Below are 24401 nucleotides of genomic sequence, written 5' to 3' on the forward strand. Positions count from 1 at the left end.
CCCACACAGCTGAGCTCACCCGGCTTGGCCTCTTTTGCAACTTTCCCAAGTCTGTGCATAAGAGGGAGAGGAGAAAAACAGAAGCAAGTCGCTTGGCCTCAACAAGCTGCTCTGATCCAGAGCTTTTTTCCTCTGAACCGGCTGAGACCTTTGCTCTAAGAGGAGACTCCCAGACTCAGAGAGAACGCCGCCTGCCCTCGGAGTCCGGATGCTAAGCAGACGCAGCTCTAAGTGCCCTGGAAGTTTCTTCGGTTCTTCTGTCTGTCCCAGCAACCCCCAGAGGTACTGGGGTTTTGGGGTGGGGTGGGGTGGGAGGGAGTAGAGGCAAGGCATGCAAAGATGAGGCTCAGAATCTGGCAGCTGCAGGGCTTAGATCCAACCCAAAGACCCTCCACGCCAGAGAAACGTCTAGGGCATGGCAGCGAGCCAGGCAGAAAGGACTTCCCCGCCCAGCCCTGGGAGCTGGGGCCCGGCTCGGGGCTCTGCACGGGCCATCGGTCTCAGCCGGAGGACACAGCTGCTGGCTCAGCAGAGGAGAGCCAGCTAACGCCCTGGGTAGCCTTGCCACATCGACAGGGCATCTTCTTGGGTGGAATCTGCTGGCCGAAGTGTCTCATGGGGGAAGGAGGAACTCCTAGAGTAGGAAACCGTCCTTCTTATTCTAAATCATAAATATGTCTCCGGGCACGGCTCTGCAAAGCTAAGCAAGCAATGAACGGACTTGGACAGATATGGGTTCTAGTCTCAACTTGCCACTAACTAGTTGTTCTTGACTCAGGAACCCACTGGACTATGCTGGTTGGTAAACTGCCATGTGCCCTATAATGGCTAGGCATTATGCATTAATAAAAATAATTTCTTGGAGCTTGTCGGTCGATGCCCCATCACACAAGTCCCATAGAGGTAGTAGCTTGTCTGTAGCCTCAGATCTACATAGCGCTGTTGCATAGTAAGTACACGGTACGTGGGCTGGATGGATGGACAGATGGACAGATGGATGGGTGGATGGATGGATGGATGGATGGATGGCTAGATGGAGATGAATGACTATTTATTGAAGATTATTATTCCCAGCATGGGTCAGGCTCTATGGGGGGATAGAGAAGTGGGAGGCAGTGTCCTCTCCTCGGGGCACTGACAGTCTACTTAGGGAGACAGGACTAATACTTCCAAAGAACTTAAAGAACAAGAGCAGGCGCTGAGCCTTCTGAAACCAGGGCTGCAGGTACACTTCCTGGAGGGAGCAGGTCTAGACCTGCTGGGATTTAGGAGGGTAAGGCAGAGTCATGAGCCTTCCCTCAAGGCAATAAAGCTGTTCACTCCATACACAGCGTCTTTTCAGAGACAAACTTTATTCCCATGATTGTAAATCCCATTTTTTTTAGCGCGGATGTATTTATCATTTTCCCAGATGTGGGGAGCAGGGAGGGGAGGCACTGAAAGTGGGGTAAGGTAGTAGGAGCAAGGTGGGGAGACTGCCTGCTTCAGAATTCCCATCTGCCCCTGCTCATTGTTCTCCTAGTCAGCAGAAATGACACCCCACCCAACACCAGCGAGGCAGGAGATGGTACCTGGGTCCTGGTTGGGGCCAGTGGGGTAGGGAGAGAAGGGAAGTAGAAAGGTGAGAACAGAACAGAACCAAGAGTTCTTGTAAGACTGACCCCGAGCCCTAGGGCTGTCATGGGGGTTGGGCACCAACCCAGTCTTTCTTGCTCCCCAGGGACTAAGCTACACCATAGCTTTGGCGAGTGGGCGAGGCCAGGGCTGCAGGCCTAGAAGGACTGCTGGACAAGAAGGGGAGAAGAGTTAGTCACGTGCAATGGAGAGTGAGCCACCTGCGCATTCTGCTCTGGGTGGACCGGAGCTGGCTGAAGGCAGGGCCCTGCCTTCCAAGCCCGCTTTTCCCTGTTACTTAACAGTGGAAGGCAATGACTCAGCCTGGCCTCTAGGAGGATGCCCAGGTTTGGAGCATTCAAGGCAGCTGAGTGAGTGGGAGGAGGCTCGAAAGGACAGCTATTGCCAAAGTCCGGCCAAGGCCAGAGCCCAGAGGACATGGGAAGGGACTTCAGCCACTGTCTGAAGTCTGCACATAGCTCCTTGGTGAGCCCAGCCAGTGTCTTCCACCAAGCCGCCTTCCCTCGCCAGTGACACAGTCCTGGTCACCCTCTTCTTGCTGCTAGTTATCCTTGGTGCAAGGAGCAAGCTGTTTAAATAGCAAGCTCCGCAAATTCTGCCCCTCTGAGAGTGGGGTTGGGATCAGCAGTGGCAGAATACTTTCAGGGCACATCCAGGGGAAGGGGACTAGGGTGGGGGGGGGGGAGGGGAAGGGGAGCTCAGAGTCAAGCCCAAGGTGAGTCACGAGGGTCTGAAGAAGAAAAGACTCAAGAAAAACTCAAGGAGAAGCCTGGAAACCTCAGAAGGCCAGGCATGTGACAGAGGGATTGGGCGTGTTTCATGTGGCCCCAGGAGAACTCCACGGCTAATGGAGGGAAGGAGCTCTCTGGGGGCAGGTCTAGCTCCGTCTTCCCATGATGTGGTCGAGATGGCTCAAGCACTGGGTGGGGGATTGGACTAATCATCTCTGAGGTCCCTCCTACAGTGTGCTGGAGCAGCCTCCCCGCTGCTGGCGAAAGTACCTACACCACAGAAAGTGGCAGGTGCTGCAGATGAGGTCTCTGCCGCCCCACCCCATCCCATGCAATTATTTTTCTGGGTCTTCCTCAGTTGGGGGAGCCTGTGGTGCTCTAAGAAATGATGCACGCCACCCTCCAGAACAAGCCACAGCCATGGGCCGTGTCGGTTTTACCCACGAGGGGACAGACTCACCAAGGTCAAGCAATTCACCCAAGGTCACGAACGTAGGGAGGCCGAATGAGAACTCTGACTCCAAAACTCATGATCAATCCCTGCTATGGGGTGACCTCCCTCTCCTGCCCCTGACACAAAAGTGATTTGTCTTGTCAGGAAGTCACACTCTGATGACTTTGGGCTGCCATTCACCCATGTGCTCTTTTTAAAGAAATTTTAAGGTTTTATATTTGATATTGTTTAATTACAAGAACAACTGAGCCTGGTGTTACAAATTTTTTAAAAAGACGTATATAAAATAAAACAATAGCTCCTAGCTTCTCATCTACCTTTCCCCAGCTCCTATTAACCTTTCAGTGTCTGTATCCCCACAGCTTCCTGTGTGTACAGGACAAGCACAGATAGAATACTAAATATATGGTCAACACATGTGAGGTTGCACATAGCTCCTTGGTGAGCCCAGCCAGTGTCTTCTGCCAAGCTGCCTTCCCTCGCCAGTGACACAGTCCTGGTCACCCTCTTCTTGCTGCTAGTTATCCTGGGTGCAAGGAGCAAACTTGAGATCGTACCATACAGAATGTTCAGGGATGTTCTTTTTTACTTAATTGTTATCATATTTTTCTACTTCATTCCTTCACTCTTTTTAAAACCGCCTAGTATTCCAAAGTCTGAATGGGTCATAATTTATGTAGAGAATCTCTGATCGATGGACACTGGGTCACAACAATGTTCCCCAGAAACCATCTTTGTACAAAGATATGTTTGAGTAGAGGTGCGTTTCTGCAGGTTAGATCAGTAAAATTAGAATCTGGGGTATTACATTTTGATATTGTCAAATTTCCCTCCAAAAAAGGCCATGCTATTCATAGTCTATCAGCAATATACAATAGCGCTTTCCCTATACATTTGCCGACACTAAATGTTACCATCAGTCTTCTTTAATTTTTGCTACTCTCTGGCAGGTAAAAAAAATGGTATTTTTATATTCTGTATGTCTCTAAAAATTAGTAAGGTTGAGTATCCTTTCAAAGCTTGCTGCTTATCATTCGTAAGACTTCTGTTGGTTACTTGTTCATACTCCTTGCCCACTTTCACGTTGTATATGATCTTTGATTATCGGGAGGGTGCTTCCCAGGTAGAGGATATTGGTCCTCTGTTATACACACGCACTGTCTACGTCCCCTGCCCTCACCCCCAACTTCCCCTTCATAAGCACACCAGCTCCGCTGCCCCACATCAAACCCACACCAGCAGCCTTGAGCCTCTGACTGAGGCACCAAGTGGCGGGTGTGTGATCCTTGCTCTAGTCTTATGGAAGACAGTAGAACAGGGGCAACTAGGTGGCTCAGCTGGTTAAGTGTCATGATCCTGGAGTCCTGGGATCAAGTCCCGCATCAGGGTCCCTACTCAGCAGGAGTCTGTTTCTCCCTTTCCCTCTGCTGCTCTCTCTCTCTCAAATAAATAAATAAAATCTCCTTTTTGTGTGCTAATAATAGTCATAAAAGAGCTAACATTTCTTGAAGCTTTCATTTGGGCCAGTAAATGTATTAAAATAATGTAGTATGTGTATTATAATAAGGTATTCACTCACTTAACCTCACAATGAGATGCATGTTTGCATTTGCATATTCGCAAATCCCTGGACACAGCGCCAGGCGAGCAGCTTGTTGTGTGAGCGCAGACGAGACCAGCGTGGAGGCAGGGCCCTATCACAGCGTGTGAACACACCGCCCTCCCAGTGAGCACGCCAAGTCTCAACCCCAGTGGTCCATCCTCACCCAACTTCTTGTACCGCAGACCTGTTCCCTGCACTCCCGTTTCTACCTCTTGTCACTTTGGCTGCTCTTCTCTCCCTCTCCTCCAACTCTGCTGGGGTTTGGATGGGGCACACCACACCTGAGCCCAGTGCCCCGGATCCTCTGCGCACGGATTCTCTGGGTTCCAACTCAGGAGGTCAGGAGGCAGCCGGGCAGAGGAGCCTTGTCTGGCCTTCCATTCAAACCCTCGCTCATCCACGTACTACCCGGTGGGCCTTGGATGACTGACGAGTGACTTGGCTTCTCTGAGTCTCAGGTCCTCATGTCCTGGGACCATGGAGAGGATTCCCTGGGCTCTCAGAGAACGCAGAGCAGCCCCTACAGGTTCTCTGCCGCTGCCAGTTCCTTTCCCACTTGGCCCTGCCTCCCTGGGGTTCTGACTCCCCTTCTAAGGCACCGTATTAGCTTTTGAAGCTAAGTTAGCATGCTGTACCAAAGCCTTTAGGAAAGAGCTCGCCATGGCTCTCACTCCCCTTCTGGGGTCGTAACTGATACTTGGAGACTTGCTGCCTTTCAGAGGCTTCTGAGCCATTTCTCCCCTGGGTGGTGTCCCTGTGGGTAGTGACACCCATCACAAAATGCTAGCCCTGACTAATGCCTGGAATTATCTTCCTCTGCCTGTCTGGAGCATAGGGAATGTCTGCTGAATGAATGAATGAATGAATGGACAGAATCCTTCATCTGAACCCCACGACCCACCTTAAAACTTACTGCTTCTTCCTGCTTTCCTACCTCCATACCCTTCACCTCACCCTTCCCTGAAGCAAACCATCCGCCTTCTCCATTCACCTGTTCCCAGAGTTTTGATTACTTCATCCCCTCTCTCTGAACTATCACCCCCTAGCCACAAGTCTTGTTTCTTCAGGGCCCAGTTGGATTGCCGGCTTCTCTCCCCACCCGCAAATTCCCACCGCACTTTCTGTGTGCTTCTGTTCGATGCTTTATACCTTCTCTCTGGTGTAATCACTCAGCCCTGTGCTTTCTCCCATGATGACTCCCTAGTGGCAGTTCCTATTTGTTCCATCTTTGTGCTCCTCCCTGTGTCTAGTGCAAGGCTTTGCAATGCAGTTGACGTGTAGGTCTTTTTGGAATGACTGTCATGGATCACCAACACCTGTTGCCCGCCATGCCAACCCAGCCATCCTAGGCTATATGGCAGAGGGTCCAGTGACACCAATTCTGGCTCTTGGGACAAGCAGCTCTGAGCAGAGCCTCAAATCACCCTTGGGCCATGTCATGGCTCATGGAGGGGCCCTAAGAGCCCTCTGCCTCTGGGGGCTTTTGTTTTAGCTTTGCACTAACTAGGCACCCCCAGCCAAGGCTCTCGGGGCCGGTGAGTTACAGATGCAGTAGATAAAGCATGTTTCAACCAGAAGGGGCTTTGAGTCTTTGGGCCCCAACTTGTTCATTCTCTAGTTGGAGAGCCAAGACTCAGAAAGGGGAAGTAACTGGCCCAATACCCCACAGTGACAAAGTGAGGGAACGAGAACCAAGGGCTCAGGACATTCAATGTAGAGCTTTTTCCAAGTCCCAGGGGAAACTCAAGCTGGCTTTTTTGACACCTCAGCCAGGCAGAATCGGATCAAGGTTTGCTCAGTATGCCTACTGAGTACATCCAAGGGTAGGAGACTCAGGAGTCGGGAATTGTGTATACATAAGTGTGCGTGTAAACATAGAACCCAAAGACCCAGTTAAGCAAAACCCTGTGACAGTTTTGCATTAGCTTGTTAAAAATACAATAATAATCAATATGTGCGTGTCTATAGAAAATGCACCCACATACATATGTGTACTTCTCTTATAAGAACAAGACCTGTTTGCCATGTTCATTATAAAAAAATGAAACATACTAAAAAGCACAGAGAATGCATGTTAAATTGTGCAATTTCCTACCACCCAGAATTAACCACTTAAATTTGTTGTATATTTCTTTCTAGACCTTTTTCTATGCAAGTAGGAACTCATGTTCTATTCGGGGCGGCGTATATACAGTTTAGTGTCTTCTGTCTTTCATTTAGACCCTATGAGGGGTGCCTAGTGGCTCAGTTGGTTGGGTGTCTGTCTGCCTTCAGTTCAGGTCATGATCTCGGGGTCCTGGGATTGAGCCCCGTGTCGGGCTCCCTGCTCAGCAGAAAGTCTGCCTCTCCCTCTTCCTCTGCCCCTCCCCCTGCTCATTCTCTCTGTCTCTCTCTCTCTTTCTCAAAATAAATAAAATCTTTTTGAAAATCTTTAGACCCTATGGCATAAGCATTTTCCCACATTAGTATAATATTCTCAAAAACTCCATATTAACAGTTCATTTTGTGCCATGATTTATTTACCCAATACCTTGTTGTCGGATGTTTATAAATAATTCTGTGAAGAACACTCTTGAACAAGAATCTTTGCCCGCATTTCAGATTATTTCCTTAGGACAAATTCCTAGAAATGGAGGGCAGGACCATTTTTAAGGCTGTCAATACTGGCTGCCAAGTAGCTTTCCAGAAACATGTACCCATTATACCCCCACCAGCTGCATTGGAGAAGAGCCTTTTGATTCTGTGATTGCAGCAACACCTCGGGCTGGGGGAGGGGCACTCTCCCATCCAAAGCCTCTCAGGCAGTCCTGACAATGGACCCCTTGTCCTGCCTCCATCTCCTCTTCCCACACTGCCCTCCATCTCTGGCTCTAGGCTTGACTGTCCTCGAGGCCTCTGTTCAACCCCGTCCAGTCTTCTTGGCGCTCCAGGCTGCCTCCAAGAGCAGGGTTTGTAAAGCTGAAGGGTGAGCGATGTGCCTGTCCTGCGGGGCCATCACACTTCCAGCCTTGTGGAGGCCCCAAGAGGAAGTGGGGGGGTAAGGGTTGCTGATGATCCATCTCTTTTGGAGAACAACCCCACCTGGGTCTGGGCCCAGAACAATGATCTGCACATCAAGGCAGGGAAAGCAGAGGCCAGCCTCAGCGACAATGGCCACAGGGGACTCTGACCAGCATGCAGCTGACCTCTGTTTCCCTACAGGCTCTGAAGGCCCTCCATGAATCCCCGGAAGAAGGTGGACCTGAAGCTCATCATCATCGGAGCCCTGGGGTAAGCCAGGATCAGCTCAGGGTGTGGGGGTTGGGAAGCAGCCCCGACCCAAGGACAGTGAGACCTCCTGAATATTTCCTACCTACCATGGGTCTCTCTCGGATTCAGAGTGGCACCAGGGAGGACATCCCACCCCCAGCAAGAGAGCTCAGATGAGCAAAAGAGCCTGGGAGTCGGGCTGCCTGGTTTCTTGTTTATTTGGGTGGGTCCCAGCTTCTAGAGTCCATTCCCTAATCCCTTGCTGCTCACTGTGGTCCTTGGACTGCAAGTGTTAGAAATTCAGAAGCTTGGAGAGATGGCAGCAAGAGGGGCATGGCAAGATCTGAGAATAGTGTGTGTGGGTGTGTGTGGGTGTGTGTGTTTATTGTTCACATGTGTCTGGGGGTTTGTTCTCAGTGTAGGAAAGACTTCCCTCCTCCACCAATATGTGCACAAGACGTTTTACGAGGACTACCAGACCACACTGGGGGCCAGCATCCTCTCCAAGATTATCATCCTGGACGACACAACTTTGAAACTACAGGTGAGCAGCTCTGCCTTTCCCTCTTCAGCATGCATGCCCGAAAATCATCCCACATTCCCTAGCTAGCCACTCACACAGCAATGTGCACCAGGAGCTACAATGGTCTAGAGTAGAGATCAGCAAACTTCAACTCATGGGTCGAATGTGGTCCACCACCCATTTTTGTAAATAAAGTTTTATTGGAACACAGCCATGTCCACTGTTTACTTAAAGTCTATGAATGCTTTTGCACTACAACAGCAGAATTGAGTAGATGCAACCCACAGTATGGTCTGTAAAGACTAAAATATTTACTACGTGGCCCTTTAAGAAAAAAAAATTGCTGATCCCTGATCTGGGGGGTCGGGGGAAAGGACAAATCCAGGAGTTGGGAGGCCCCACTCCTAGTCTCAGGTTCACTGGATCTTGGTAAGTGGCCTTGAGCAAGTCACTCTCAAAGTCCAAATCTATCAGATGAGAATAACTATGCCTTTCTTGATGACCCAGGGGGACAATGAGAGCTCAGATGATAGTGCCAAGATGCTGGAGGGTACATGGGTGGCAGGGTTAAGATGCTCAGGAAAGGAAACTTTGACATCACGTGGCCCAGCTGGGCCTACCTCCAGGCCCTCATCACAGCCTGATGGGGCGGCTGCTCTTCCCCTCCAGATCTGGGACACGGGCGGACAGGAGCGTTTTCGCTCCATGGTGTCCACATTCTACAAAGGCTCTGATGGCTGCATCCTGGCTTTTGATGTCACTGACCTGGAGTCCTTTGAAGCGTTGGATACCTGGCGGGGTGATGTTCTGGCCAAAATGATTCCAATGGAGCCATCCTACCCCATGGTGGTGCTGGGCAACAAGATCGATCTCGCAGACCGGCAGGTACCGTCCATACTTTCATTCGGTCTCCAAACATTGTGTGAGCACCTACTACATGCCAGGCCCTGGGGTGGGTCCCACACATACAGAGTAGAACCGGGCCCAATCTCTATCTCAAGAATCTCGCAGTCTAGTAGTGGATACAGACACTCTAAAACGTGATTATGATAAATGCAATGACAGAGATATACCTTGATTATTTGGGGACCACAGTGAAAGGGCATCTACTCAAGCCCAGAATATAGAAAGGGCTTCCTAGGAGAGATGGGTTCCAGGCTGAAGAAACAACATGAGCAAAGGCAAGAAATAGTGTGATGTGAGCTGAGAAGTGAAAGCAATTTTGTCTAGAGACACAGAATGGAAGAATTAAGGCATCAGAGGAAAGCAGGTGGAATTTGAATTAACTTGTAGAACAGTATTTCTACCCAGCGTCATGCAGGGATGGCAGTTATAAATTCTTAACTCTATAAATTTTCTGGGAAACTACTAATATATATTTTTATCAACATGAGCGTTTTTCGGATTATCTGGCTAACCACATGCAGCTGGCTGCTTCCCAGCTGCTGTGACCCCACTTGGGTAGGTGTTTACTGCCATAGTGGAATTGATTAGTGCTCTCTCCATATTGCGCACTAATGAGAAAACAATAGAGGTAGACTTAATTTGTAAAAGATGACCTTGTGCCAGATGAAACTTCAATGACACCAGAAAGAGCCATTTGAACAAGGTTGTCTTAGTGTTTCACATAGAGAAAAGAAATGAGGAACTGAGCCATCATGTTTGAGCTATGTTTTCACAATGGTTCAAATAGAGAAAAGGATAGAACTGAGGCATCATTTGGAATGATGGATGGATGGATGGATGGATGGATGGATGGATGGTGCTTCCAGAGAAGCTACCACCATCATCAAGAAGAGCCTCCTGTTCAGAAAGAGATGAGTTTAGATGTGCTGAGTTTAAGGCACTTGTAGAAGAACTAATTGGAGACAACAGTGGACTGTAGAATATGCTAGAATAAAACTTCAAAGGAGATGTCTCTGCTGGAAATAGAAATCTAGGCATCATCAATTCTATGGTCACTTCAGGTTGCAAATTTAGTGTCCATTCTCTAATTGCAAATATCCAGTCTCAGGTAATAATCAAAGTCCTAAGTTCATTGAAAAGCAAGGTGTCTCCCTTTCTTTTTTCCACTTGGGGCAGTTATAGAGGAGAACACTGTGGTCTAGACAGGGGAATGGTCCTTTGCATCTCATTGCCAACTTTATGTGTCCACGCTTCCCTCCCCTTCTCTGGATAATTCTGGTTTCGGACCCTGTCAGAAATAAAGCAAGGGGGAGAAGAAGTCAGGATAGCAGCAAAAGCTTTGTTTGATGGGTACTGTCACAAGACAGTTTGTACTCTCTGGTCCCAGCAGGTGCTTCAAGTTGTCTCTTCCATGGGTTACCTTTGAGTCCTTAAGAAGCCTCCACTGGAAGCATTTACTGTCCTTCCCATGACAAGAGTCCTGCATTTTCCTCCTCTCTCTCCTCCTCTCCTGATTTTTCATCCTCCACCCAACTGGGGGCACCATGTCCTGCAGGCAGTCCTCCTGATGGGATTTACAATAGCTCCAGGCTGGCTAGCTCTCCTTGGACCCCACATCTCCTCCACAAGCCTCGCCCTTGGATTCTGGCTCCCTTGTAGGGCAAGGGTGACTCGTTCTCACAGCAGTCTGTTCTCTGCCCTGTTGCCTTTGTCTTAGACCCCTCAGGGGCTTGTCAGGCACCTGTCCACTGTATCCACCAAACTCCGGGGGTCATATGTGAAGCTTTTCAAGTGTCCTCCTTGAAGCCTTCTTTTGGCTAGAAGTGAGGATTGACCTATTCTCCCTCTTGCGGGAAGGGAGGGGAAGGCATATACCCACAACACAACTATTTCCAAAGAAATCCTCTCTAATTCTTTCAATCCTTTTATATCCGTGCTGTGGGTTTTACAGTCATCTAACAATTTCTTGGTCATGAACCTTTGGAAATGGGCAATGTCCTGGGGCATTCTGTCTCCCAACCCACTTTATATCTGACATCCGTTAAATTGTAGCGCCTCTGCCGAAACTTCCATTTTAACATCCTGCTCCGTGAGTCTGTAGGTCATCGGGTCCAAGCCTGAGAGCTGGATTTTTTCTCAGTGAGATCAGAGGCACCAGCTTCTATGGAGCAGGAGGAGGAAGGGAACCAAGTAGAAGTCTCAGGAATCATGGTGAAGCTTTGCCAGTTACTCTGGAGAGAAGTCAAGGACAAAGATAAGAACTGGTGGGTGACACTAGGGTCCCAGCTAAAGAAGGAGACCAGGAGTTAGAGTTGGCGTCTGGGTTGGGTTTTTCTCCAGTAGCCGCATATGGGTTGAGAGCCAAGAATGAGGGACCTGGGACTAAGGTGTTTCCAGACAAGAGTAGCTGAAGAGTAGGGATATGGAGGCACAGACAAGCCACCACAGAAAGAAGAGAGCCAAGGGGAGGGTTGAAGGAACAGGCAGCTGCAGCGTCCAAGGTGGAAGGGCAGGGCCGAAGGAATGAGGGCGGAAGGAGGTCGAAGGGAAAGAGACCGTGTCACAGAATGGGAGGCCAGATTCAACGGCTTGATGGAGATCCAGAGTCAAGCCCTGGGAAGAAGAGGATGAAGAGGAGAGAAGACACATTCTGTTGGAGGGGCAGGAACTGTGAGGCTTCCCTGAGGGGTGGGGGCCACAGGGTGAGGAGGGGAACAAGCAGGATGGAAAGAACAGGTGATGGCTCCGAGGGGTGGAGGGGTGTCCATCCAAGCCTCAGGGGAGGGGTTTTGCTCTGCAGAGAGAGGAAGAATAGAGACTTGAAAGGAACAGTGAGGCCCGGACAAGCCCATCCCCGTGTCTGGAGTCTGTGGTGAGCAGCATATGGAGACAGCCCCCACTGGTGAGGGCGACAGGGGGAACAGAGACTCCAGGACAAGCCAGGGCTCAGCCAAGCCGGGGAAGTGAGAGAGGCCCCTGGAGGAGGGAGGGCGAGCGTAGTTTGTCTTTCCACAGGCAAGCCCCAGGAAGGGGACTGGGGGGGAGGTAGCACAGGCGTCAGCAGAGGTGGGGAAGAGCTCAGCAATAATGAAATGAGGGCAGGGAAGTGGAGAGGAGGAACCGTGAGTGAGGGGAGGGGAGGCTGGGAAGCCACTGCCCTCCAGTGTCCCTTGTTTTGGTCCCAGCTTAGCGGAGGGTTTGGGGAACAGAGAAGGCCAGCTGAGAGATGTGCTCTGGGCTCTCACTTGCACAGGGGTGAGTGGATAAGAGCCGAGCGCCACCTGAAAGAGCACCTTCTCTGGGCTCAAACCCACGCCTGCTGTGTGCCCCTGGCCAGCTCCAGCTTCCTCATCGGCGACATGGAGCCCAGACGCAGACTTCATGAGCTGGCCAGGGGCCTGAAGGAAATGGCGCCCTAAAGCACATGGCGAGCTTAATACACCGAAGCAGTTGTTAGCCTCCCTCTTATGTCCTCCAAGGGATGGGCTGAGAAAACACGCGAGTTTTCCCCACTTAATAAAAAAGAAATAAATGTTTAAAACTATATCACTAGATTTAGAATGAGGAAAAAGTTCTGGAGGTGGGTGGGGTGATACCCATCCATCCATACCCAACAACGGAAATGTGCTTAAAGCCACAGAACCGTGGGCTTAAATATAGTTAAAATGGTAAAGCGTATGTTTATGTGTATGTTGTATTATGTCGCCACAATAAAATACATATACATGTATTATATATACATATCTTTATCACCAGAATGATTTTAAAGAAATTGCTGACTTTTTAAAAAATCCCTATTCCTTCCATAGAAGGTCATAGTAGAAAAATATAAGTTTGATAGAAAGAACAGCTCTGCTAGCACCCATCCTATGAGGAATTTATTCATTAGAATGTGAATTTTTTGCTCTCTGCTCAGGTAGGCAATTTCTGACTCATCACCGATTCTTAACATGGGAATTATATTTTCCAAAAATATTTTCTGTTACTTTTGGTAGTGGTTTAAGATGTATCTGACACACTAATGTTAACGTTAATACAACTGATAATTTAAAATGCATATGAGATGGAAAGACATCATGCATAAAATTATGCAAACCGAGCTAGGTTTGTCAAACATTTGGCCTCTGATGAACAAGCAAAATTGTAACAGAAAAACAATGTTCATAGCGTATATTGTCAGCCAAAAACAAAACTAACCGAGGTAACGCTTTCAAAATTTCGGATTTCCCAAGTCCCCAAGTACCACACCTTGAATTTATTTCCACAGTCAGAGCCTAAAGTATAAAGAACTGTTATTTTATAAATAAAGAAAAGACAAGATAATTTAAACAATCTTGAAACCGTAACAAGAACTGGAAGCGAATAGTGGAAGGCCCAGTCTGGGCAGCTTTCTTCCCAGGCTGGCTTGCAGAGCTTGAGTGGGGGAGGAGAAAGGGGCAAACAAAAAGAAGGTTAATTTTTTTTTGAGATTTTTTTTTTTTTGAGAAAGAGAGAGAGAGCACGAGTGAGTGAGAGACAGAGGAGAGAAGCGGACTTGCCGCTGAGCAGGGAGTCCGACGTGGGGCTCGATCCCACGACCCTGGGGATCGTGTCCTGAGCCGAAGGCAGGCGCTTAACCAACTGAGCTACCCAGGCCCCCCAAGAAGGTTAATTTACAACATCATCTCAACTGACCTTTTGGAGTGGGTATTTAACCATTCCATATAAACCCAACAGAGAGATCAGGGCCAAGTGAGATAAAACACCTGTCCCAACTGGGCACCAGACAGGCCCGGTCAGTGGGCTAGTGGGAGAGAAGGGAACCGAGCTGAGCGGGTTGCTGCTGCAGCCTTGTCATCCCAGCCCTGTTGCTGGGTCCCATGGGCACGAATCAGGGCTTCTGCGTCTCACGCCACAAAATATAACAGATCTCCCTACATCCTGGAGAGGCAGAGGCCTTGACTTCTTTTCCCTTGACTTCAGTTTTTACTGCCTCTCCTGGGACATCAGTGATGTGCCCAGTCAAATGCTCATCACCTGGTGGAGGCAGGGGGTTGGGCGGGGGGGGGGGGGGGGGGGGGGGAGGGTGTAGAAAAAAGAAAGGCAGGAAGGCACTGTAAGAAGTGTAACTCCCACACTTACACTGGAGGACTGTAAAAGGCAGGACAGCCATTTGCATTTCTAAGGTGCCATCTAGGTACAATGTGTGAGTTCCTAATGCTTATTTACTTGTGCTTTGGTGAGGACAGTACGAATCACCAGCCACCCTTGACCCTTCCCCCAAAGAGTTCAGAATGTTCCTGAACTGTGAGCCTTCTTGGTTGCTCACCAGGCCTTAGGCATCACTGCTCCATGGAAGGAAGCTGTCCTGGCAATTCTGGGGCCCTCCCATAAAGGCAGGAGAGTCTTGGAGATCAGAGGCCAAGACCAAGGCCTAGGGTTTACCCCCAGGACCTGGGCATGGGGTGTGGAGGTGTCAGCTAGCCCCCCAAAGGACAGGCTGCTTAGCTGACTCCAGGCTGCACCCTCCAGTCTCAGGTGGCAAGCCTCCCAATGCCGGAACAATGCTGGTGTCAGCAGAAGCACTGGGGGAGATAGCTGTGAGCCCCTGGTGCTGCCACCATGCCTGAGACCAGGGAAGCAAGGACCAAAGAAACAGGGGACAGGGATGCTTCCTTTAATCCCAATGAGATAGTCAATCCTAGAACCTGCAGGAGTGAGGGAGACAGTCTCTGATTTCCCCCTGGCTGCACTATCTTCTGGGAGAGAGGCAGAATGTCCTTTCCCCCATTTTAAATAAAATGAAATCATGGTTATAAGTACCAAGCACAGCCAATGTTCGAGATATGGCCATTTCCTCCTCCCAGAAATAATTAATTAGGCATTCAACTGAATGGCTCAGTTGTCTTTGGAAGTAACTAACAGGACTGCCAGGCGCTTTCCAACCCACACCCTCAAACTCTGATCGGCCGTTTGCAGTCGGGTGGGGATGTGCTCATTCCACCTGTCCTGAGTGGCCCATGGTGCCAGGTCAAGAGCTGAAAGGACCCCGTCTAGTGGGGGGGGAACAGAAGCAGCACAGTCCTCACGCGGTGCCCTGCAAAGGGCAGCCCCGATGCCCCTGGAACACTGAGCTGGGCTGCGTTCCTGCTCTGCCTTCTCAGCTGTGTGATCTGAGGCAAGTTGCTAAACCCCTCTGAGCCTCAGTGTTCTTAACTATAAAGTGGAGCTAATAACACCCATCTCACAGGGTCACTGCAAGGATTAAATGAATGAATATGATAAGATATCTAACACAGTATCCAGCCCATAGAAGCGGCTTATTGACTGTTGCTAGGACTCTGTGCTGGGGAAGAAGGTTAGCAAGGACCTGAGTCTCTGCTCAGCAACAGAGCTCCTGGGCACAGGCCCTAGTCAGCCAGCTCAGGGGACAGAAGTCCTCCACCCCGGCTAGTGTCTGTCGCGTTCATCTCCTTTGGAAGGGACAGAAGGAGCCAATGGCAGGAAGAAGCACCTAAGAAGGCAGCATAGTACAATGGGCTCTAATTCTCTTCCAAGCCTGTATTCAAATCCCGCTCACCCCCACACACGCTGAGCATAGCCCTCAGTTTCCCCATCTGGAAAATGGAGCTAACAATAACAACCTCATAGCTTTTTGTTAAGAAAGAATCCATGTGGGGTGCCTGGGTGGCTCAGTCATTAAGCTTCTGCCTTCGGCTCAGGGAGTGATCCTGGTGTTCTGGGATGGAGCCCCACATCAGGCTCCTACACTGGGAGCCTGTTTCTTCCTCTCCCACTCCCCCTGCTTGTGTTCCCTCTCTTGCTGGCTGTCTCTCTTCCTGTCAAATAAATAAATAAAATCTTAAAAAAAAAAAGAAAGAAAGAAAGAATGCATGTAGGGGCACCTAAGAAAGAATACATGTAGGGGCGCCTGGGTGGCTCAGTTAGTTAAGCGTCTGCCTTCAGCTCAGGTCATGATCCCTGAGATCGAGCCTCACGTCAGGCTCCCTGCTCACTGAGGAGCCTGCTTCTCCTTCTCCCTCTGCAGCTCCCCTGCTTGTGCTCTCTCTATCTCTGTCACATAAATAAATAAAATCTTTATAAAAAAAAAAGAATGCATGTAAAGTTTTGGAAACATGGAAGATTCTTGATAAATGGGAGTGGTGGCGGGGATGGTGGGAATGTGATGGTGTGCAATATGATGATGGTGGGGATGGTGGCGGTGATGATACAGGGACAGTGATCATGTCTTCCCCTCCTTCAGGTGCCCCAGGAGGTAGCCCAAGGCTGGTGTAAAGAGAAGGATATTCCCTACTTTGAAGTCAGTGCCAAGAATGACATCAATGTGGTACAAGCCTTCGAGATGCTGGCCAGTCGGGCTCTGTCCAGGGTGAGTGGCTTTGGTGGCAGCACCTCCAGGGCTGCCCCATGGATGGGAAACTCAGGAGCTTCCAGAGAACACACTGGGCACTGGTAGGGCTGTGGGTAGGACAGGATTGCTCATTGTCTTAATGAGTTCTGGAATGGGCTCAGCAGTGCTCTGATTCTGAGCCCCAGAATGCCAGAAGTATAAAGCTACCTTAGAGTGTAGAGTTGGTGGCCCCTCAGTCTGGATTTTCTAAAACGTAGGGTTCTGCACCTCACCCCTGGACAATCTAACGTAGTGAGGGTTTGAGACGTGATGACCTAGTTCAGTCCTGGCTGCTGGGAGAGAAGACCCACAGTGCCGGACCTCTGTCCAGGTGGAAGTACAGGCCTGCTGGAGTTGCTGACATCCTCCCATCAAACAGCAGGATAGCTGTGGACCCCTGTGTTGAGTGTGTCATCTGTGTGGGGCCGTGTGCAAGGCTCGGGGCCCCTTGTTCTCTGGAGGCAGTCTGACAGGCCCACATGGGGTCACAGAACAGGTGTATGCCGGGGAAGGATTTGGCGGGGCGCCCCAGAGGAGGGGCATGCAGCCCAACAGTGGGGGAGGGAAGGGGGAGGGACGGGAAGATCAGGAAAGGCTGCCTGGAGGCAGTAGCAGGGTTTTCATGCCCTTCCGATATGGAGTCTGGAGACTTAGAAGAGGGTTCATGAGTGATCCGCACAGGGAAGGGATTGGCTTGTCTCATCGTTCTGCCACATTTAATCAGGGTGAGCTTCTCAGAAGCAGGGAGAAACTCATGGCAGCAATGATTTTGAACTGAGGAAAGGAGCATGAGAGCTTGGGGGTTTCCCCTCTGTGGAGGTGCCTGCCGTCGTTGGGGGTGACCGGCTGCCTGGGCCCGTGCTGCCAGCCGCTCTGGAGAGGAGGCTCGGGGCCCTGCCTGTGGGCGCCCACCAGGGAGAGAGGCAGCAACTACATCCACACGGCCGGCCGCCCGGGGAGGAGCCCCCAGCGTGCCATCCAGACGTCCCAGAGCCTTCGGCTCAGGGTCCTCCCCCACAGGCTATTTTCCTGCTTCCGTCCCAGCCCCCAGCCCTCACCGGCTCGGGTTAAAGGGAAGCTGGGGGTGGGTGCCCATCTCTAGCACATGACCCAGAGTTGTGGTTGTATGACACAGTCTGCAACGTGGCTCTCAGACCACAGATGTGCCTGCTCATGCATTGCCCTGGAAAGCGGAGGAATGTTGTTTGACCTTGTATGGTGATCTGTGATAGATGATCTCCACAAACACAGAGCACTGGTAGCCAAATGCTGAGTCACAGGGAAGCGCCATCAGCCCACAGCCCGTGTCTGTGTGCGGCCAGCATCTGCCCTTTCTGAAGAAGGAGTGTCCTTTATTCTTAAAGTTACATCTTTCTTGCTGTGTCAACTTGAAGCTTTTCTACTGGTGCTGTTGTTGTTGTTGTTTTAATATCCTACTTGGCAGAAGAATGGCTTAGCAAGCCCACATCAGTCCCTAATGTCAATGGCGGAAATTTACCGATGAGAAGTCTGGAAGTCACAAGTATGGTGTCCACAGTCAGGCTGACCTACATTCGAATCCTGCCCTGGGGCTTTCAAGGGGACCCCTGGGCAAGACATGTGACTCCTCTGAGCCTCGGTTTCCTCATCTGTAAAATGGAAATAATGCAATCCCAGAAACGTTTACTGAGTTCTCAGGCTAGGGCTGGAGCTACGGACCTCAGCGGCTCTAAGGTCGGGTAGAGGAGTAAGACATTCACAAACAGGCTGTCAGAGAGGAACGTGCCCCAGAGAGAGCAAGGTCAAGGCACAGAGATGACTCAGTGGCGGCTGGCGGCGGGAGTGGTGAGAATGCTACCCAGAGAAGCGGCATGTGACTTGGGTATTGAAAGACAATACGCAGTTTGCAGGTGGACACAGGAGGGGGGAGGGCGGGGGCAGCAGAAGGACAGAGAGAAGGGCATACCCAATCTGCAGGGCTCACGTGAGGAACCCACTGTGGGTCCGTGAGTAGACGGAAACATGGCATGAAGGGAAGCGGGGTGTGGGTGGGGCGAGCGAGGAAGCCCACAAGGTCAACAGCACAGGTCATGAAGGCCTGGAGAGCCCCAGCGGGGACTCGGACTTCGGGCTGCAGGTGCATGCTGTCGAGACCTCGCCGCTGGCCCCGAGGCACATGGGGGCTCACCCGGCACCTTGAAACCCCACCGGGCATGTCCTTTACTCAGGAACTTGAAGGAGAAATATTTCCACGTTAAAACAAAACAAACATAATTACTAGAGCATAAAATGTAAAATTCACGCAGATGTTAAAGCAAACCTGGAGGTTGCCCATCTCTAGTTTAAGGTCAAACAAGTTTTGAAAGACATTTTCTGCAAAGGCCTTTCCCCTCCTTCCCAGGGAGGTCGTGGAGGGTTTGGGAGGGAGGTGTGAGAGCTGGGCACGGGAGGGACCCCCCGGGCTCGGGCTCCGAAGCCCGGTACATCCGACGTTAAGTCCTGGCCTTACCTCACACTGTGCGTCCTAAAGCGAGTCACGCAGCCTCCCTCAGCCACCATTCCCTCTCTTTAAAGTTCAAATAATAGTATCTTCCTATTGGGGTTGTTGCAAGGGCCAAATAAAGCAATTCCTTGTACAGAGAAGGCATTAAGCAAGCGGTAGCTGCTTTAAGGCGGGAGCTGTGGGGATGGGTTTGTGGCAGGGGAGTTTCCTGCTTCGTGGAGGAGGGGCCCCAGGGCTGGAGGAGAAGGTACCGGGAGTACAGGCATGGCCGAATGTGGATGGCCGGACCGGGTGGTCCAACAGACTTTGGAGGGAGCGCCTCAGCGGTTGATGACGGCCGAAGGTAGGAGAGAAGGAACCAGGGGCTATTTAGGTTGATGACCAGGTGCCCAGCTTGGCGAACGGAGGCGGGATTGAATGGAATGCTAGGGACCAGGCTAGAGAAGAGAGGGGAGGGCAGGAGCATCACAAGAGGAGGGGTCATGCGGTCCACTGGGGCACAGGACACTCACGGTCCCTCGAAACTTTGAGTTCTGCGGTGAACTCTGATTGGAAAGAGTAATTTGTGAGGTCAGCACCAGAACAGGTACTCAGCTACCATTTTGAAAGGAAAGATGGTAGGCAGTTACTTCACTATGCCAATCCGGCCACTTTCGAGGATGAGGGTACGTAGTTATTCCAAAACATGAGTAAGGATGCCCTCATGGTCCAAGAAGGGATGCCATCCGCTTCAGGGGATCCGGGAGGTTGGGATTCTGCTCTTCCCAAGTTGGCACTCCATCCCTGCTGGGACCGGTCAGGCCTGGCCCCCGTGGCGTGCCCTGCAGCTTGGGGCAGTTCCTTTGAAGCTAACTAGAGAAAGACACAGCGCCACGTCCAGGAGGGAAGCAGGCTGGCTGGCTAGCAGGTAAGCGTGGTGAAATGATAGGACCTTTTTGAGGATCTAAAGGCAGGGCCAGAGAGGTGACGGGGCTCGAGGGGACAGATGGCCACAGTCAGTCACATCCCTTAGGCGCATCAGGTGCGTGAGGGTACTACCGTGTGACTTTACAGCTAGGTGCACGCATTGCCGAGAGGACCGAAATGCTGTCACAGACGGGAAGCGCTCCAGTGGCACGGACCCATGGCCTCAGGCTTTGCCAGTGTAATGAACGAGGAAGTTTCTCACACCTTCCAGAGGCAGCGTTCCATTTGAATCTAGAATAAAATGCAAAGGAGCTCAGAGAGCCCCGCCGCTCCTCGGGGCATTCCCAGTCTCCTTCCCCAGAGGCTGGCTGTGTGATCAATGGCACAGGCTTCTGGTCATGAGGGGCTCTGGGGTCCCAGCGGGGTCTCGGGTGGATGTGAGGGTGGGGCACACTTGAGGATGATGAACCAACAGGCCCTGCCTCCTGGGTCCAAGGAGCCGATTAGGAAAGTTCTGGATCCCAGTCACGGTCTCTGGCTTTCATGATGAGGGAAGGACCCGGAAAATACCAAACAACAAGAGAATCCTTCCAAATCCTTCCTCTCGGGGAAGCTGGATCACTCGGTGTAAAGGGGGGCTTAGCCGGGGACGCTCTGCTCCTCCTCGGCCCTAGCTGGGAGGTTCGGAACTGGCAGGATTGTAACTACGTTCGCTCCGCGGCGTGAGAGGGCCCACGCCCTACAGAAGGGGCCAGCAGGGGCACTGGACGCGCCCGGGGTTGCAGAGGCTGGGGCCCGCTCGCCAGGCCGGTACAGTGCGGGCGATGAGGAGCCACTTGGCCCCATCGTCTCTTCTCAGACACCTCGGCTGGGACTCTGCTCTCTCAGGGTGAGAGCTTGGGAAGCCCTGGGGTGCCCTGGGTCAAGTGCGTAAGCAGTGGGCTAGGATCCTCCCCAGCAGTGAGGGAGATCAATCTGGGGTGTGGGCATCTACAGAGAGATGGACGCTTTGCAGAGCATACGCTGCCCCTCACCCCCCAGCACTAATCCTTCCTGTTAAAATTATTATTATTATTATATAAATTCTAAAAACTCTAAATAATCTGTCTAGGGATATTCGAGGCCCATCACCCAGGCTAAGGCCACTTGAGACTCTACAGGGAAGGGTTGAGAAACAAGGGCTCCAAGAAACAAATTATTTGGAAAAGGGCTGGATCCCAGCCCAGCACCACAAGCGCGGCACATCAGGCTAAATGCCCACTCAGCCTGGGGGTGGCAGTGAGTCATGGGGCATCAGGGGACCGCCTTCTGTGTCTCAGGAGCCACCATCATCAGGGCACATCAGGGGAGCCCTGACACCACCCCCTGGGACCCAGGGCCATGGCACTAAGGGCTGTGACATTCACCAGTGGTGATGGGTGCTGCTCGGGTCCACACCAAGGCACCGGGAAGCATTCACACACAGAGCGAGGGCATACCCACCGGCTCTGATGAGGTGGACATGGTGAGAGCAGGTGGGGATAGGTCTCCAGCAGAAAGAAGGAGTGGGTTGTCGTCATCTCTGCTTGAGGTCAAATGTCACCCCAGTCGATCCCTCTGGAGAATGGAGAGTTTGGGGACCTCGCTGGAGGTCCGGAGACTCGTGCCATCCACCTGCTCTGGGCTCCTGGGAAGAAGCTGGAGGGGGAGGTGAGGAAAGAAGAGGGTGGGGAAGACCAGTGGTGCCCCCCGCCCCGGGGGCCTCAGCTTCCTAACAATGCAATAGGGAGGGAACAAAAAGCCCAACCGCCCACAGCCAGTAAGAGAAGAAGACCTCTCAGGACGTGAGCTCTGGCTTCTCTTTTCCTTCCCCAGTATCGAAGCGTCTTAGAGAATTACCTCACAGACTCCATCAAGCTCTCACCAGAAGACCAGCCCAGGAGTAGGTGCTGCTGATCTCCCAGACTCCCACTCTGGTGCTCCGACAAAGCCTGCCTGGGGCCTGGGCATCCCGGCCCCCACCAGCGCCCCCACCTGCCCAAGCTCAGCCCAAGCAGCCTAGGCTCTGCGGCCAGAGCCCTCCACCCCCTCGCCTCTGTGCTGGGTCCAGATCAGAGTACAGCCCCTGCCTCGGGCTGAGTGTAGGGAGGACCCGGCTGGGCCCTCAGGGGCCCCGATGGAACCCAGAACGTCACAGCCAAATCTTGGCCCTGGAGGAGTCACAGGTCCCTCACTGGCTCCAGCCTACCTGCTACCCACCCTCCCCGAACACAGCCCTGCTCCAGAACGCACATCTCTGCGGATGGACAGGCCACTGTCTCTCCTCTTCTTCTCTCCTGTGAACTGGCCTTCCTCGCCCAAGCCACCACACAGCCCCAAAGCCCCAGCACAGCTTTGGAACAGGGCACAGCTCAGGCTGCCTTGGTCACCAGGGCCAGAAGGTGAGGGCCTGGACCTCACATGAGGGCCTGCTTCAACCTGTGGCGGCCACTGTTCAGGCCTGGAACATTGCTCTGTTCCCTCCAGGGTAGGGGACTGAGAGACCAGGAAAGGCACCAAGGACTGGCTCATTCTTCTCTGCTGGCTGCTCAGAGACTCCTATAAATCTCTCTGAGCCTCGGCTTGCTCGTCTGCCAAATGGGGGTATGTGCCCTGCCCACCGCAGAGAATATGATTTTGAGGACCAGAAGCTCCGCTTCAATCTCAGTTGCTCTTGTTGACATGCATTTATTTATTCCTTCAACGAGTATTGTTGAGAATCTACTATGTACAACGCACGGAGGTCCAGTGACAAATGAAACCAGCAAAGACTCTGCTCTTCAGGACCCCATATTCTGATAAGGGAGAGAAGCCCTAGGCACAGAATTGAAACAGACATTCTCAAATAGTAGATAAGTGCTCGAACAAAGCAAACAAGGAAATGGGATAGAAAGAGACAGGAGCTGAGGTTGGTGCTGTTTCAGACAAAATGGTCCAAGAGGGCTTCCCCGAGTAGGTGTCATTTGGCCCAAGAACTAGAGAAGAATAGGTGACTGCCACTAGAGATCTAGACAAAGATCATTCCAGGGAGAGGAGGCAGCAAGAGCCAAGGCCCTTAGGGGAGGACAAGCTTGCTGTGTTCCAGGAACAGTGAAAGGACATTCATTTACCTGAAGACTCCAAGCTGCTGTCCCAGAGACAAGTGAAGGCGACCCCACCCCGCGAGCTGCTCCCTGAGCCTCTGCTGATTGGCCACCAGAGGGCAGCAGTGCCCCTTCCCCTGTAGGCTGGATGGCCAGCGGCCGAGGCATGACACTTGAAGGGGGGTGCTTTTCTCTCTCCGTGCTGATCCTCAAAGCTGGTCCTCAAGCTGTGGGCATGTTTAACCCTGTGAGATCTGCGGGGCAGGAGAATCCCAATTTCTTACACCTAGCAAGAAATGGTCAAAAACTGAAACATGAATAATTCAGGCAAGAAATCCACATCAGTGAGGGGTCTGGAAAACTCATGGACTCCATGTCCCTGCAGACTCTTCTGGCAACAGACAGCATAGACAGGGCCCGGCCTCAAGGGGGTGGACCAGATGACCTTTCAGAGCCTCCCAGGCCCTATCAATGCCCACCATGCAAGTCTCCTGTCTCCACAGAAGTGTCCTGCCCTGAGCTCCGAGCAGAGCTGGGATGTTAACCTAGGACTTCTGATGTCATCTGACTCTGAAGATACTCCCGGAGGTAGGGAATCCTTGGGGGGGAGGGGCCAGAGGAGAGTTTGGGGAGCCTCGTCTCCCCAGCCAGCTGTGGAGTAAGGACTGGCTCGTCCTGGGCAGCGGCAAGGGTCCGGGAGCAAGCCACTGTCTCTATGTCCTTCATGGGAGTGGCATTCTGCATGTCACACAGGCTCTCCTGGGAGTCCGCCGGACTGTGGGTCGGACATACGGTGTTCAGGTCATGCATACAGCAGCTCATGCACTGCAATGGACACACGAACTGTTTCTAAATGAGTGCCACAAATAATAAACGTGTCCTTCTTTATTGTTCTCCTTTTTGGTGTTTTGTTATTAAGCGTAGAAAACAAACAGGGGCGCCTGGGTGGGTCACTCGGTTAAGGGTCTGCCTTCCGCTCGGGTCATGATCCCAGGGTCCTGGGATCGAGTCCAGCTTCGGGCTCCCTGCTCAGTGGGAAGCCTGCTTCTCCCTCTCCCCCTGCCTGCCGCCCCCCCTGCTTGTGCTCTCACTCTCTGTCAAATAAATAAATAAAATCTTTTAAAAAATAAAAATAATTTTAATAATAAAAACAAACATGTTTCCATAATTCAAAATTCAAAAGATACTAAAGAGAAGACAACAAAAAGTTAGGACTGGCTTACATAACTGGCGGGGCCCAGTGTGAAATGAAAATGCCCCGCCCCTTGTTCAAAAATGATTAAGAGTTTCAAGATGGTGACAGTGGATCTTTAAACCAAGCACCCAGCCCTTGGAGAACAGGTTACACATACCCAGAGCTGTCCCTGAGGAAGCGGCTCTGTTTTCAGTGCCTTTCAGAATGATAGAGCCCCTGACCAGGC

General features: G+C 51.5%; 1 protein-coding gene across 1 annotated transcript; it reads left to right on the forward strand.

Moving 5' to 3' along the window:
• RAB7B (RAB7B, member RAS oncogene family) lies at positions 1 to 23868 on the forward strand. Its single transcript, XM_045787508.2, has 6 exons — positions 1 to 282; positions 7625 to 7693; positions 8090 to 8216; positions 8865 to 9080; positions 16345 to 16470; positions 21734 to 23868. The coding sequence occupies exons 2-6, from the start codon at positions 7641 to 7643 to the stop codon at positions 21812 to 21814; spliced, it is 603 nt and encodes a 200-aa protein (XP_045643464.1). The 5' UTR covers positions 1 to 282; positions 7625 to 7640; the 3' UTR covers positions 21815 to 23868.
• The last annotated feature ends 533 nt before the right edge of the window (positions 23869 to 24401 follow it).

This window comes from Ursus americanus, chromosome 2 (genome assembly GCF_024610735.1).
Source record: "Ursus americanus isolate L20-20 chromosome 2, mUrsAme1.1.p, whole genome shotgun sequence".
NCBI lineage: Eukaryota > Metazoa > Chordata > Mammalia > Carnivora > Ursidae > Ursus > Ursus americanus.

What these genes read in the sequence shown, in the direction of transcription:
- RAB7B (XM_045787508.2), top strand. Translation starts at nt 7,641, where the DNA reads ATGAATCCCCGGAAGAAGGTGGACCTGAAGCTCATCATCATCGGAGCC. An exon ending in ATCATCATCGGAGCCCTGGG is followed by an intron (nt 7,694 to 8,089) that starts GTAAGCCAGGAT and finishes GTTTGTTCTCAG; the next exon opens with TGTAGGAAAGACTTCCCTCC. An exon ending in CCAGTCGGGCTCTGTCCAGG is followed by an intron (nt 16,471 to 21,733) that starts GTGAGTGGCTTT and finishes TTCCTTCCCCAG; the next exon opens with TATCGAAGCGTCTTAGAGAA.